The sequence below is a fragment of the Triticum dicoccoides genome, chromosome 5B (assembly GCF_002162155.2).
Source record: "Triticum dicoccoides isolate Atlit2015 ecotype Zavitan chromosome 5B, WEW_v2.0, whole genome shotgun sequence".
NCBI lineage: Eukaryota > Viridiplantae > Streptophyta > Magnoliopsida > Poales > Poaceae > Triticum > Triticum dicoccoides.
The window spans coordinates 460,965,927-460,980,889 of NC_041389.1; the positions used below are offsets into that span (position 1 = coordinate 460,965,927).

At 45.9% G+C, this 14,963-nt stretch overlaps 1 protein-coding gene and 1 long non-coding RNA gene across 2 annotated transcripts; both read left to right on the forward strand.

Moving 5' to 3' along the window:
• Positions 1 to 633: 633 nt before the first annotated feature.
• LOC119310811 (zinc finger protein WIP2-like) lies at positions 634 to 5,665 on the forward strand. The gene is made up of 2 exons (XM_037586427.1): positions 634 to 1,464; positions 4,818 to 5,665. Exons 1-2 carry the CDS (start codon positions 691 to 693, stop codon positions 5,268 to 5,270), a joined length of 1,227 nt encoding a protein of 408 aa, XP_037442324.1. The 5' UTR covers positions 634 to 690; the 3' UTR covers positions 5,271 to 5,665.
• An 803-nt stretch (positions 5,666 to 6,468) lies between these two features.
• LOC119307839 lies at positions 6,469 to 7,728 on the forward strand. Its single transcript, XR_005149598.1, has 2 exons — positions 6,469 to 6,548; positions 7,490 to 7,728. It is a non-coding gene; the product is annotated as an uncharacterized LOC119307839 (long non-coding RNA).
• The last annotated feature ends 7,235 nt before the right edge of the window (positions 7,729 to 14,963 follow it).

Consider the following 14,963-nt stretch of genomic DNA (forward strand, 5'->3'; position numbering starts at 1 on the left):
GAATCCTCCACATCCGACCCCAGGGCCCAAAAACGAGAACCAAGCACCGGCAGCGGAGAAGAGGGAGGGGAGAAACCCACTTGCGAAGAGCCAGGGGGGAGAGGGGGAGAGCAGCTGCACACGGAGAGGATGGCGACCGGACACCGGCCATCGGGGAAGGGCGGGGGGCAGACCTATCAAGGCAAGGAAGAGGGGAGGAAGGGAGGGGAGAGAGGGAGGAGAGAGGAGCCATAGCTTTGGGAGTCAGATGCTGGTGACGAAAGTTATTTTTCTTCCACGCATACGGTGCATGCATATCCACCATGAGTGCACTTGTTTCGGAGCAAATTTGCTGATACACAGGGAAACTTTATGATACACTTTGAAACAAACTAGGCCAAAACCAAAACACGGATGGTGGGTATCCCGTACATGATAGAATATCATTTCTCTTTTTTCTAGTTGCACGTTCTATTTCTGAATTCTAAACGGGCGTGAAATTATGCTCTCACCTTACTGATATACACCTATCCAGGTCGGCATGCGCTAGCTATGTTCCACCGTAAAATGTTGGCACCCGTCAGCTCATCACGCAGGACGCCCTATAATAACCCTTGCCAACCCCACAACACAACTCGCTAGCCAAGCCTGGGAAGCTAGAAGTAGAAGCGCAAGCTACCCAGAGCTCGCGCGGTCGCCTAGCAGCCAGCCATGGAGAACCCGTACACGACCTTCCTCAAGAACTACCATCAGCGCCGCTACTACTTCTCACCCACGCTCGTGCCGGCGCCGGTGGCGTCCACGACGGCGCCTCCTCCGCTCTCCGCCTACTCCTCCAGCCCCTTCTTCTCCCCGCCGCCTCCTCCTGCCCCGCCGCCGTCGCCCCCGCTCCGGGAAGCCCTGCCCCTCCTCTCTCTCGCCCCCGCCTCCCGCAGGTCGCGTGAGCGGCGGTTCGGCCCCGGCAAAGACGACTCCGACGACGGCGACGAGGAGGATGGGGAGGAGGGGAAACAAGCGCCGGGCTCAGCCGCGAGCAGTAGCCTGCACCACAATCAGAAGCTCGCGGGACGGCAGCTATTCGCGGACCTGAACTCCAAGGCGACCGACGACCCGATGGACTCGGAGGCGGGCGGCGCGGCAGGGGACGTGACGGTGGCGCTGCATATAGGCCTGCCGAGCGCTGGCACCGCCGCCGACCTTATCTCCGGGATCTCAGCCGCAGATAGGGCGGCGAGGGATGAGGAGGAGGAAGAGGACGACCGCGTTAGCAGGGAGCTGAGCGGCGGTGGCGCTGAGGGGGACGGGGATGAAGACGGCGAGAACGAGGCGGCCGTGGCACCGGTGCTAGGGTTCTCTTCGACGCCGATCGGGCGGCTGAACAAGGGGCAGTACTGGATCCCGACGCCGACGCAGATCCTCATCGGTCCGACGCAGTTCTCCTGCCCCGTCTGCTTCAAGACCTTCAATCGATACAACAACATGCAGGTGAGCCACTGCCACACACACCTTCAAGAATTAAGCGTTAATTTTTCGTTTCTGGCAACATTTTTTTCGTAACAACATTTCAATCTCAACTACTAGTAAAACGGATTAATTCTTTAGAAATTAACCATGATATATACACGAACTGGACCGGCGGTTAATTATATATCAAATTAAACCCCTTATATTTTGTTCATAACAACATACTAGTGAGTTATTTGTTTAAACAAAACATACCAATTGTGATGATCCCATTTTGTTGGGACTCGAACAATTTTGGAGCTCCTGTTTTCTCCAGCACAGTTGGATGAATCGATCCTAGCAAGTCCCCAACTGGAATTACCTACAAATAAATGCTGTAGCTGTTGCCTGCGGGTAGGTTAAAATAAATAAAGTTCTACTAGTACCACAGTTGTGAAGCTAGCGAACAAGAGTGATGAGACTTGAACGAACGCTACAGCTCGCAGCGTGTAATTGCGCGGAAGGCCGGGAGCTGATCCTTTGCCGGGAATATAGTTAGAGCAACATCACGTCCGAATCGTTACACATGTGTTGGTCCCGTTACCGTATGCTTGTGTTAGCTAGCTAGCTTCGAGCTGCCAATATAAAACCTGAATTTATTAATCAACGTACACCGCGCCGTGACATGCACCTACCATTGTTATATCCTCTCTGGACAAATGCAACAAAATCCATTTCAGAACATGCTAGCCCCCTCATATACCTAGTAGCAGTATGTAGCAATCTATCACGAAGAAAAAAAATTATTTCCCCCGGCTGTATGTTGAAATCGCATTTGAAATGCTTGGGTTTCACAAGAAAACCTTGTTATTTGCCTTGAAAATCTCCAAGCTCATGGTTTCTATCGAAGTAAGTAAATTATTGTCGATGCACCGAGTAAATGTACAGATATTCTTGTTCCGTTGGTTTTCACTTGCCAAAGGCTAGCTTGCCGGTAACATTTTTTCAAAATTATAGTAATCTAAAACCTCTGTAGTCCAATTAATGACCCGCCAATAAATACTTCAGCTTCTGAAAACCACAATTTTCCTCACTTTGGTTTAGAGAAAGAGGTCCGAACTATTATTAAAATACTGTAAAAAAAACATGGTACTGAAGATACTATGGTTTTGTGGAACTGTTGTGTTTGTAGATGCTAAGCATATCAAATTATTTAAAACCGTGTTTAAAAAAAATCACAGTATGCTCCCAAAACTCTAAAAACCCAAGCTGCAGCCTAGATCTTCTTGTTTTCTTGAAAATTTTCTCCCTGTGATATGCTTCTGTGGACTGAATTAAACAAATTTATGACCCAAATGCCCCAATTGAAGCAAATGCACAGTTCCTCTTCCGTTGGTGTCTTGTGGTTTAGCTTCTTCTCATGCACGCATGTGGGAAAGAGGTAGTACCAGATAGATAGATAGATGCGTACACGTGCTGGTGTCTCTGGGCGGGGATCGATTGAGCCGAGCCGAGCTCGGGAGGGATGGCACAGTCACAGTGGCCTGCCTTTTCGTGTGATTGAACAAGACATATATGGCCCGTCAGGGGGAGCCATGCATGCGACCTTTTGAGCTTTTACGCTTTTCTGGGGCCGGAGCTTTCCGAAGCGCTGCGCTCTTTGGAAATGCACCCATGCATGAACGCATGCATGCATGCATGGGTGGCGTGGTGGATGCCACTGTGGAGATCCCAGTGAAGATCGATCTCTGTACGTAACGTAATCAGACGCATGATGCAACTTTTCTTAGACGAATCAGCTTAGTCAGACCACGGCCGGACACGAGCGTGTGCGTGGGTGCAGCTTAGTGTCGTCTGATCGATATGATCGATGCAAAAGCTGAGCCAGCTGCTGCTGCTTTCCTAACACGCCGTGCTGTTAAAATAAATCCGAGGCAAATCATCGATCATCCAAGGACCAAGCAATCACACGATCACAACATCGAGATTTGTTAATGAGGTTCATCGATATGGCTACATCTCCGGAGCCTGACTATAGGAACTCCTCCCGATGACAGTGCTACAATACCGCACCCGGTCGCCCTGGACACCGGCACATGCCGCCGGCTTTCCCTGCGTTCCGGTGCTATTATGTTGGCATAGGTTACATCGTGTGTCTAGCCCCGCTATATATGAGAGGCCTAGGATACAAGTGTTCTACTAGGACACGACTCCATATCCTATCTAAACACAATACAACTACAAGTTCAACTGTAACCTACCTTGTACACTATATTCGATACAACTCTAACAGTATCAATCTGGTTCGATCATCGCCCAGTAGCCACCACCATGCATATCATGGATGCATGCACTCCAGCTGAGCCGAGTCCTGGCTCCCGGTCGAGCACATGTGGCTCCCATGTAGTATGAGCTTTGCCTGTAGATTGGATGTTTTGATCAGGTGGGATGAGCTTTTCTTGATCAGCCGTTTCACACCTGACCAGCTTGCACCGAGGGCTAAGCATGTCGTCGAACCGATCGGGTTTTACTACACCGCCTTCAATTAGTTCTCGATCGCAGCTTTCAACGTCAATGACTGCAAGAGACCTGTAGCTTAGCTTGCCACTGTGTTCTGTCCCTCCCCGATGACAGTTCCACTGTGCTGTGCGCGAACCGGACATGCACCACAGACACGCATGTACTGCAACACACAAGCAGCACGCAAGCAAGGGGCCAGCATGGAGTACTAGAGCCGTCGCAACCAAAAGCCGTCAACGCTCGCTCATGCGGCTTCTCCGGCCGGTTTCGCCCACTGACTGCCGCTGCGTCTGCATGGGGAAAGCCTCTGAGCTATACAGACTGATCCGGCCAAGCCACGTACCGAGGGCAACAGCATCCACGCGCACCTCGAAATGAGCAACGTATTAAACGCAGCCCGGCCTGAAGGTGAATAGAACATGCATATGCTCTTCTGATCCATCGATGTCCACAGGAACCCTTAAACTCTGCCATCAAACTGACAAAACGCAGCATATGATCATGATCCATGCATGTAGTCCGTACTTAATTCCTCCGTTCCTAAATATTTGTCTTTTTAGAGATTCAAATGGACTATTACATACGAATGTATATAGACATATTTTAGGGTGTAGATTCACTCATTTTGCTCCGTATGTAGTCACTTGATGAAATCTCTAGAAAGACAAATATTTAGGAACGGAGGGAGTACATAGCAATTATATCGAGTTATCAAGAGTACAGACAGTACGTGCGAATCAAACAATGCACCATGCTGCTAGCTTGTGCATCGGTTTATCTCTGACGCCTAATTAATGATTAGATTGCTATAAAGTAGCCGATGATTAACTTGTTACGTACGCGTGCCGTGCGTGCGTGCTGTTCTGTGTATGCAGATGCACATGTGGGGGCACGGGTCGCAGTACCGGAAGGGCCCGGAGTCGCTGCGCGGCATCCAGCCGACGGCGATGCTGCGGCTGCCGTGCTACTGCTGCGCGCCGGGGTGCCGGAACAACGTCGACCACCCGCGCGCGAAGCCGCTCAAGGACTTCCGCACCCTGCAGACGCACTACAAGCGCAAGCACGGCCTCAAGCCCTTCCTCTGCCGCCGCTGCGGCAAGGCCTTCGCCGTCAAGGGCGACTGGCGCACCCACGAGAAGAACTGCGGCAAGCTCTGGTACTGCCTCTGCGGCTCCGAGTTCAAGCACAAGCGCTCCCTCAAGGACCACGCCAGAGCCTTCGGCCAGGGCCACGGCGCCCTCGGCGGCGCCGGACTCGACGACGACGACGACTGTGCCATCTCCGACGTCGAGCACGACGGTGCCGCCGCCGCCGCCAGGTCGCTCTGAGCCTCTGAGTCACTCACCGATCAGTCTGGCCGTGGTTATGTGCCGCCGTGCCGGCCCAGATGCTCACAAGGTGCTAGCTGTGTGCACATATGAACTGCGCAGTGTATACAAGTCCGAAGACTATCGGCGGTGTATACTAAGAAGACTATGCCCGTAAGGGTTCGATTTTTCTGGTTTTTTCAGAATTTTTTTTAGCCCTGCCAATTGAGCGACACGTATGCACGGTGGCTTTCGTGAAGTGGTTGATCTCTTCTCTTTTGGACTGTATCTATTTCTTTTAGAGGTGCATGGGCTTATCTTGTCTCATGTGAAAAGATGGTTTGATTGCATGGGCTGATTTTGTCTCATGTGAAAAGGAAATATTAGCTGCATGGCCTGTTGTATGGGCTGGTATACGTGTGCTGTTGCATGGCTGATGCATGCATGCATGTGTCCACCTTTGCATGTTTGTAGTTCCAGGTTTGCACACGTTTGTGTTCTGAGTTCTTCTTTGCTTGCATGGCGTGTTGTATGGGCTGGTACACGTGTGCTGCTGCATGGCTGATGCATGCATGTTTGTCGTTCCAGGTTTGCACACATTTGTGTTCTGGGTCTTTCTTTGCTTGCCTATAAGTAGCTCCTTGTTGTGTTCTTCTCTCATGTGTACTTTTGGGTCTCCATCTCTCCTCTTGATGCTGCCCTCCAACCTCCACCCGAGATCCCAGGGCGCGCTAGGTCACCGCTCCGGCTCGCCGGCCGGGAGGTGCGTGCAGGCTACATCATGGATTGGGAGAGCCGCATGTCATCCTCTCCTCATGGATCTTCGTCGGCTCCGGCTCCGTCCCTGGCCTCCAAGGCGGATACACGGTGGTGGCCTCCCCGTGGTCCAAGGTGGCCTGCTTGCAGCTGACTCTGGATAGCTTCCTACCCTGTTGCGCTCCATCCTAATCGACTCCCCTCGGTCTTCCCTAGCTTCGGCCCTAGCAGCAGGTCCCCTCCACCTGCCGCACGGCCGTGGTTCCTGCCTCGCGACTTCAGTTTCAAGTTGTTCATTGCGAAGGTACACATTGCGTCTGCATTTCCTCTCCTCTGGTCTGCGTGGTTTCCTTAAACAAGTAGATGAGTTATTAGTACTACAATTTCATCATATCTAAAGTTGGGTGCATATGCTACAAATTCTTAATCTAAGAAGAATGTTCAGGTGTTGCGTGCAGGTCTGTGGTGAGGACACAAATTTGGGGTCCAGCTCCTTGCGTGAATGTGCAAGGAATTTAGAACCTGCATCTTTAATATAACATGGTATATTTATTCTTAATCTCTCCATTACGATGTGTTCCATTTTCTTGATGGAAGTAATTCTGGTTTAATTTTACATGATGTTTAAACAAATAAACACATGATGTGCTGAATAGCTGATATACATAGGAAGTACTACATTATTCTCAGGTATTTATTGTTCCTTTTGTAATAGTTTTCTCCCTCCTAAAAGTAAAATGAATCATTTTTAATCCTTTGAGCAAGGTTGCCCAAAGTAGGGCGCTCAGCCATTGAGGCATTATCAATTTCTTTAAGAAGCTTCGCAAAATCTGCTCTTATACTCAAAAGATATAATGTAGGTTCGTTAGCCTTATAGGGTACTATATACTGAACACACGATACTCCAGATGCAGGATTGTGAAGTGAGTATGTATATATTATCAACACAGCTAGCTTCTTTTGGGACTCAACTACAAATCCCATGTCAGACGTTTTAGAACCTACAAGCGAGGAATGCTCCAGATGCAGGATTCGAAACAGACTGCGAAAATCTTAGCGATATATGCTAGGACCTGATGGCAAACGCATATACATAAAAGATGATGAATACCAACCTACAGTTTTTAATCCCATGTCAGACGGCAACTTTGATGTGAAAAGAAATTGAAGGAGTATGTGTTTAGGAGTACCGAAAGAAATCCCAGTGGAATTTATGTGTTTAGGAGTACCAAAGAAATGACAGTGGAATTTTCTTTCATGAAAAATAAGAATGAAAATCTGTACTGATAGCTGCTTAGAGTTTTGAAGATCATTCTTTCATGCAAAGTGCCTCCACTTTGTAAACATCAACCTATGTGTATTGATTTACACATGACATTGATTTTTTTTATCTGATCAAACATGTACCCCTTCTGTAATGCTTATTATTTCTATGAACACATCCAAGTTAATGATAGCATTGACTTTATTTTTGTTTCCTGCAGCTTACTGAAGCTGAACCTGAGCTGCTGTTTAATTATTGAACCTGATGAAAACGAAGCCACTCAGACAGAGCTGCAGTGTTGTGGCTATTTGAGATTCATGGGGTTCAGGAGGATATGTGAGAAGGAAAAGGATTCTGAGCTATGAGTAGAAAGTAGCAACAATCAACTGTAGCAAAACATTTGTAGCTTCGGTGTAAGACTGAATCTTCTGATGATGATTAGCTCTTTTGGTGTTTGGCTGTGACGACTACTATATTACACATATGAAGCCTTAAAAAAGTGGAAAAGATTGTGCGCCTACTAGGGTTTGATCTTTTCTTAGCTAAAGAAAATAGTCTTTTGTGTTTCCAAAACTATTCCTATTCTAGAAAGCCCTTTCAGAACTACAACTGTAGTAAAACAAAAATTGATCTTTGGCTGTAACTATTACCGCTGGGATCTTCTTACATTGCATAACCTACACTCATGCATGTCGACATAAAAAGAGCATAAGCTCTAACCAAATTTGATCGATTCTAAAATAGTTTGTTAAGCTGAGAACTTATTTGCTTGATTTTTTCTGTTTGTTGTCGTTGTAAACTAATAATTGTTTAATAGTCATCAGATCGTTTGCATATGCGGCGATGACTTAGTGTTTCACCACTGCTCTATTCTAATGAAAGCTGAGATGCGATCTTTTTTTGTATTAGTTTCACATGATGCACTCATTTCTGCCTGTTCCTTTCAGTGATAAGAATTTTGAACTACAAACTGGATACAAAATGACACGGAGTGATGTAAAATTACCCATTATTTCTATGCCAAGAAAGCAAAATAGTTGATGGTGGCAAGAAGCCCTGAACCATCAATGTGCTATTACTGAACAAGATGATATCTATTTGGATAAGTTTAGAGGAGGAATTGTTTATACTCTATTAAAGGTTTTTCGCTAGAACATTTCTGTTGTCAAGAGATGAGCCCTAACAGGTTCTGAATATGTACGTGGACGATCTTGAAATACCTAGATGACTATTCTTTAAATACCTGGATAATTATTCGCATAAACAAAGTCACATTGTTATTTTAAATTTTTAACACAAGAAGCAAGTATCGTTCCATAATAGAAGTAGCTACTGTTTGCACTGAGTAGCAAATTCATAGTTATTGGCCATCAAGAAAAGCAAACACCCATGCCGATGAGATATACCTGTTCCATATGTCCATGTGGAAGTAGTAAACTCTTTCACCTTGGCGAAGCACCAACGGCCCAGCGCAAGCATGCCATAGCTCCCTATATAATGCATCACTAGAACTCCCTGCACAAAGGATTCATCATGTGAACCAGGCATACAATTCAAGGGACCATTCACCTTAACTTATAGCAGATTTTAACCAGTATTACTGTCTAAACTGGTATTGGATGCAGGGATCTACCACTTACCTGACGTGGTAGCACCAATGTACAATATAACCATAAGATTTTCATTTCTCTAAATACAGGAGCTGCACCTCTTTGTTCCATTTCATCAACGAAACAAGAGTACTATATCAGTTAAGAGGCCACGGTGCACATAACCAAGAGAAATTGAGGGGTGGAAATGTATCAGTCAGACTATCAAAATTAGAAATTATATATCAGACACAACAAATGCACCAGTTCATCAACCTAGACAGTAATATTAGTAAAAGTTGCCTTTTGCTAGAAAACAATGCCGGGTCGCCCTGAATTATAAGAATTTAATCACTATTTTTCCTATTAAAAAAGAGTCAAGTGGCCAAGTCCACTTATCTGATTCATAAGCATCCACCCAGGAACTGAGTATTCTAGAAAAAACAATTACTCGCCAGGGATTCAGGAAAGCTCAACACAAGCAGAAAAAGCTGAGGAAACGCACGGCCACCAGAACATTAAGGAAAGCAAAGGAACCGAAGCTGAGGCACCCAAAGCACCGGAATTAGACATCTTCGCCGGCCAGCCCAAACACGGTCGGAATTCAGGAGCAAGGCCAATATGCTCACCCCATGCGCAGCTCCACCGATGTTGGCCCACAGCACCACGAGAACATGAGTTAGATGGCGAGAATCGTACGTGTCAGAGGAGGCGAGGCAGGAGATGTATTCAATCAATTGTACTAGCTATCAACATCGATGAACAAATCAAAGGCACACCTGAAGCACTCTAAATTCTGTCCCAAAAAAGAAATCGACAGAATTGGAACAAATTCAGGCATCTGAGTTGAGCAACTACTGAACCGAATCGAGAAGGATTTTATACCTTGAAGGCGTAGGCTTCAGCCTCGCACAGAGCCCTCTTCAGCTGGCCTCTCCGGTACCTTCTGCAAACGCAACCATAACAGCATCGCATCAGCTCGATTCGATCCGGTCTTCCACCGTCGGCGGGACCCACTGTGGTTTCTCTCACCTCGGACGCGAAGGCAGAGGGAGAAGACGCCTGGATACCGGCGGTGCCCGCGAGCGCGGCCGCCACGTCCGCGACGACGGCGGTGGCAGTGGCGGCACAATCGTACAGGAACTCCATCTCCTCCTCCTCCGACAGCAGTGTTCCCGCATCGAGGTGAGGGGGGTGGCGCCCTCAGGAGGAGCTCGCGTAGGCAGGCCGGAGGTGGCCGGCGGTCGGCGGAAGATGATGGAGTTATTTAGCTTACCACAGTAGGGGGGTGGACAGGTGGTGCGCAGAAGGGGGTAGGTGAGTGGACTGGTGGTGTTGGTGACTTGCTGCTCCTAATTTATTTATTTCTCTTCGTTTTTCTCTCTAGATAGTACTCCCTGTCCACTCAAAATTATTTGTGATGATGGAGTAGAACTGAAGGTAAAACACAATTGGTGATGAAATTATTTGTGTAGCTGTGCCATTCTATATCTTCACAAATAGAATCTCAAGGCTGTGATTATAATGCTACTACTGATATGGGGTACTACCTCCGTCCGTGTTTATTAGGTCCCTTTTTATTTTGGGCTAATGTTTGACTTAAAAATTTAACTAACAAAATATAAACTATATGTCACAAAAATTATATTGTTGAAAAGCTCTTTCAAATACAAATTCAACAGTATAATTTTTTGATAGCATATACTTTATATTTTAATAGTCTATGCATGGTCAAACTCTGGACCAAAATACCAAGGGGCCCAATAAACCCGGACGGAAGTAGTAGGAGAGTATGGTTTTATGAAGTTATACCTTTGTCAACAAATATCTTGTCGCATTTATGGAGATCTTCGCATGACATCACCAATGTCCAAAATATGTGATACTAACAAGATGGATAAATGCAAGAAATTCTCTAGATACTAATAGAAGTATTTTACTATTCAGATAGAATATGTTGTACATGTACTCTATTCTCAGTTAATAATTCAGTTGTTGTTTTTTTGCATAATGTTGACAGTATATTCTATGTTGGCTGGAATATGCAAGGTAGTGTGAATGATAACAGGGGGTGCAATTCTACCAACTCCAATAAGTTTTTCCATTGTAGCAACCTGAATTTGTCTCTTGAGGATTTAGTTTTCCAGAACATCTATGCCAAGTTAGTGTGCTTAAAGTCTTGCCGACTTCCAACCCATGTGTTAATTCAGTGATCACGGTGGGAGCAACATAAGTTGGGTAGTGCACAATTATTCTCTTGGGCACTACAAAGATACACACATGTAAAACATACAACAAATTCTCAAAAACTTCACAAAGATAACAAACCTCAAGCAGACCAACAGGGCCTTGCATAAACTACTTTGTCATGAACCAAATTTTAAGACGACTTATCAAATATTAAAAAAACTAAATAACTTATCACTCCTTGTGGCGCGGCGTGCCGCCGCGCACTACCCGCTAGTACATACTACAACCTCATGAGTTGCTCTTTGATTGGGTTTGCTTCTTCTGTTTTTCTCTTCCTACATATCTCAATCAATCGATCATGGAAATGTGTCAACATTTTATTAGCATTTCGCTTGCTTCTAAACCCTCAACTATTAGTGCACTAGAGATGTGTCCCTTTTCTTTCAAAACTGAGATGCTGTCTCTAGATTTTGCATCGATCGATTGATGCACATGACAATGGCTTACGTGCTTGGTTTGTCCACATTCGTCAATACCTGTATTTTGTTGTGGTTTGTTCCACATCATCAATACCAAGGCCATTTCTTGATGGCCATTTTGTTGTAATTTTGTTGATGGCCATTTGTTGATTGATGCACACGACAATGTTGTAATTTTGTTGTTCGAACAAACCAAGCACATAAGCCATCGATCAATTTTGCTTGGTTTGTAATTTCGGTTTTAAATATGAAAAATTACAACATGTGTAACATAAAATAATTTTACTTCTATTTTTGCACTGGTCACAAATGGCCATATTGAGTACTACCTTCGCCTCGATGAATAAGTCATTCGCGTAGTTCTAGGTCGACGATTTAACTATCTAAATATGTATTATATGTGACAAAAAATATATTTAGAAACTACATCTGTGTAGAAATTTAGTGATATACTTTTCATGACATATAACACATATTTAATTCCTCAAATCGATGATCTAGAACTACGCGAATGATTTATTCACCTAGACGAAGATACTCCCTCCGTCTAGATGAGTAAGTCATCTTAGGTTGTGCACCGTGACCAAGGAGGAGGGGAAAACGAGAAACATTAATGTTTATTTGCTAATTAATAGCATTGCATGCAATGAACTAACCACTGCATGTCGTGTTTGATAGTCTCAAGTCATTAAAAGCATGCACACCCCTTGTCTCTTATTGGTTGATATGTGAAAAAACAATAAACGAGGTAGAAGTTAATGCACCACGCCTTAGTATTTTGGGATTATTTGGTTTTCGTAAGATGACTTACACACCTAGACGGAGGGAGTAGTAATAAATATTTACATGCATATAGTTGGCACTATAAGGGCTTGTTTGGTACACGGGGAAAACTATGGGATCCCCGCCCGATCCCTGGGGAGCTGCCACCCGTGATAACTCTCCCGGGTTAAATTGGTTATGCATTTGGTTTACGAGGGAATAGGGGAATCTCACGCCATCCCCGTCAACTCCCCGGGCTAAACATAAACAAGTCCTGACTTGAGGTAATTCCCCGTGACACTCGCAGAAGGTCTGGTTGGTGGCTGCGTCGTCGCCTCACTACTGTTTCTCCATTGTGTCGTACCTGTTGTGGTGCCTTCCTCCATGGCATCCCGCCCGGCTGCTGCATCGAGGAGCAGGCGACCATCCTCGCGCACGACAGCGACGAGGGCTGTCCCCGCCGGCCAAGTGTGCAAGATCAAGGTAGCCTTCACGGCTCAACTGTTTCCTTCTCGATATGGGAGAACCCATTGGAGCTGATCTAGCTTGTCGACAACCACACAAGAGCACGAGCATCCATAGGTAGTATCATGCAGTGGACGGAAATGAAAAAAGAGAGAATTGAGTATCATATCATGATACCGTATCATATTAAATGATGTGCTACTATGTATCATGCATGACTATCAGTCAACTATGATACTAAAATATGTGCCACTATGCATGAAGTCAACTAGGATACCAAAGAGTGTCTTTTCGCAAACAAAAATGACATTAAGAAGCATGGATGACAGTTTTGCCCATGGGTATCCCACGGGTACCCAAAAAACAACAGGCATGTGCAAGACTTGGAAAACTTTTATACCCATGGATAATGGGTATTCATACCCGCAAAATATATGAATAGGGCATGGATATGAACTTATGCCCATGGGTAACCCAATGGATACTCAGAAAAAAATGAAAATAGTTCCTATGACATGTGGGTCAACATACAACTTCTATGGCCAAACCCTAAATCTCATATTCCTTAAACCGTCCATAGGTCATATGTCCGTAATCACCTGCTCGCCACTCCTCCTACGGCCTTTGTGACTCCTCAAAAAGATGAAACATGGACTCTTCTCTATTGGACTGTTGTCCAACGATCAAGCTATCCCATGAACGCTGCTCATACTCCATTGATTCCTCCAAGAGGCTTGCCACATGAGGAGGTTGTATCTGTGCAATACTGCTTGACCATCATCACTTGATTTTTAAAATCATTTCTCTACCTTTTAAAAATTTAATATTATACATTTTACCCACTGGGTCCTCATTGGGTATAGGATACCCGATGAGTATGGGCACAGGTATTAATTTATGTTTATGGATATTGAAGTGGGTGAGTATAGAAAGTTTATGTGGGTATGGGTTTGGGCAGAAGGAGGTTGTACCGGTCCATAACCTATCCATTGTCATCCCTAAAAAGGCGAGCTTAATTATTTGAAGTGTATAAAAAATATACATTATCATGCGTGCACTATTGCGCCACTGTCAACACATGCGGAAAAACTAGTCCCCTCTTTCTTGTAATCGGCCAAGTTTCTACTATACCTACGCGCTCTTTTCTGTGCGAGCATCCCGACCTCCCCGCAGAAAGGCTGCGAGACATGTCCCATTGTCTGCGTGCCCTATATAAAAGCGGAAAAGAGGCAAGGGCATGTAGCCGGAGATACTTCCAAAAACAAACGGGTTTCCAAGTGGCGCTTTGACCTAGTAGTACATGTGTGACCTAGTATGAACTTGCATGGCGCTTTGACCTAGTAGTACATGTGTGTGCATGCAGGTAAAAAAAACGAAACTAAGAAAAGCAACAACCGTGAGTGAGTGAGAGAGAGAGAGAGGAGCAAAAATATAAAGCCCAGCTCGGGAGATCTTCTTTCCACGAGGAGGAGGGGGACGCATGGCCCGGAGATCAACTTTTTGGGCGCACTATCGACGATGCCCCGGGGAATGGCCGACAAAAATATGTATAGGCAAGGGAGGTTGATGGACGGAACATGAGACGAGATGAATACGCGACACCATACCATGAGACGTTCGCGTCAAATGATGAGCTTTTTCTCCCTCCCGCTGCGTATCTCCGGTAGAAAGGGAAAGATGCGTGGCCGGAAGAGGGGAATCAATCTGGCCGGGCACCTTTCGATGATGTCGTAGCTCACAAGGGCCATCTGGGAACATATATCACTGTTGCAGCAAGCTAGCGGCTGCAGCCATGGGGATTTGCAGGATCGGTTGCTTTCCTGTTACAAGGGATGCCGTGGATTGTGATATGCTGCTTGTATGTTTGCATGATTTTCTTTTGCGATGATGACTGGTGGAGAGGATTGGAGGGTGATTACTCATGAGTTGGGGTAACGTGCAGTGCATTCGGGAGCTTATATCGGAAGATCGGCTTGTACTTTGTACTACTATGTAATGGAACAAGTTGTACTCCCTCCATTTCCTTAGGCCAACTCCACCGCGCGACCCCAAGCGGATGTCTGTTTTGTCCGAATTCTGTCCGTTTGGGTAGCGATTTGGGGTCGTGTCCGGGTCTGTCCTGGGATGCGGTGGCCGTGCCCAGCGCGCGGCCGCATCCATTTTGCCCCATCCTGTCCGCGTCTAGTTTTCAAATGCCAAGCCCTAGTTC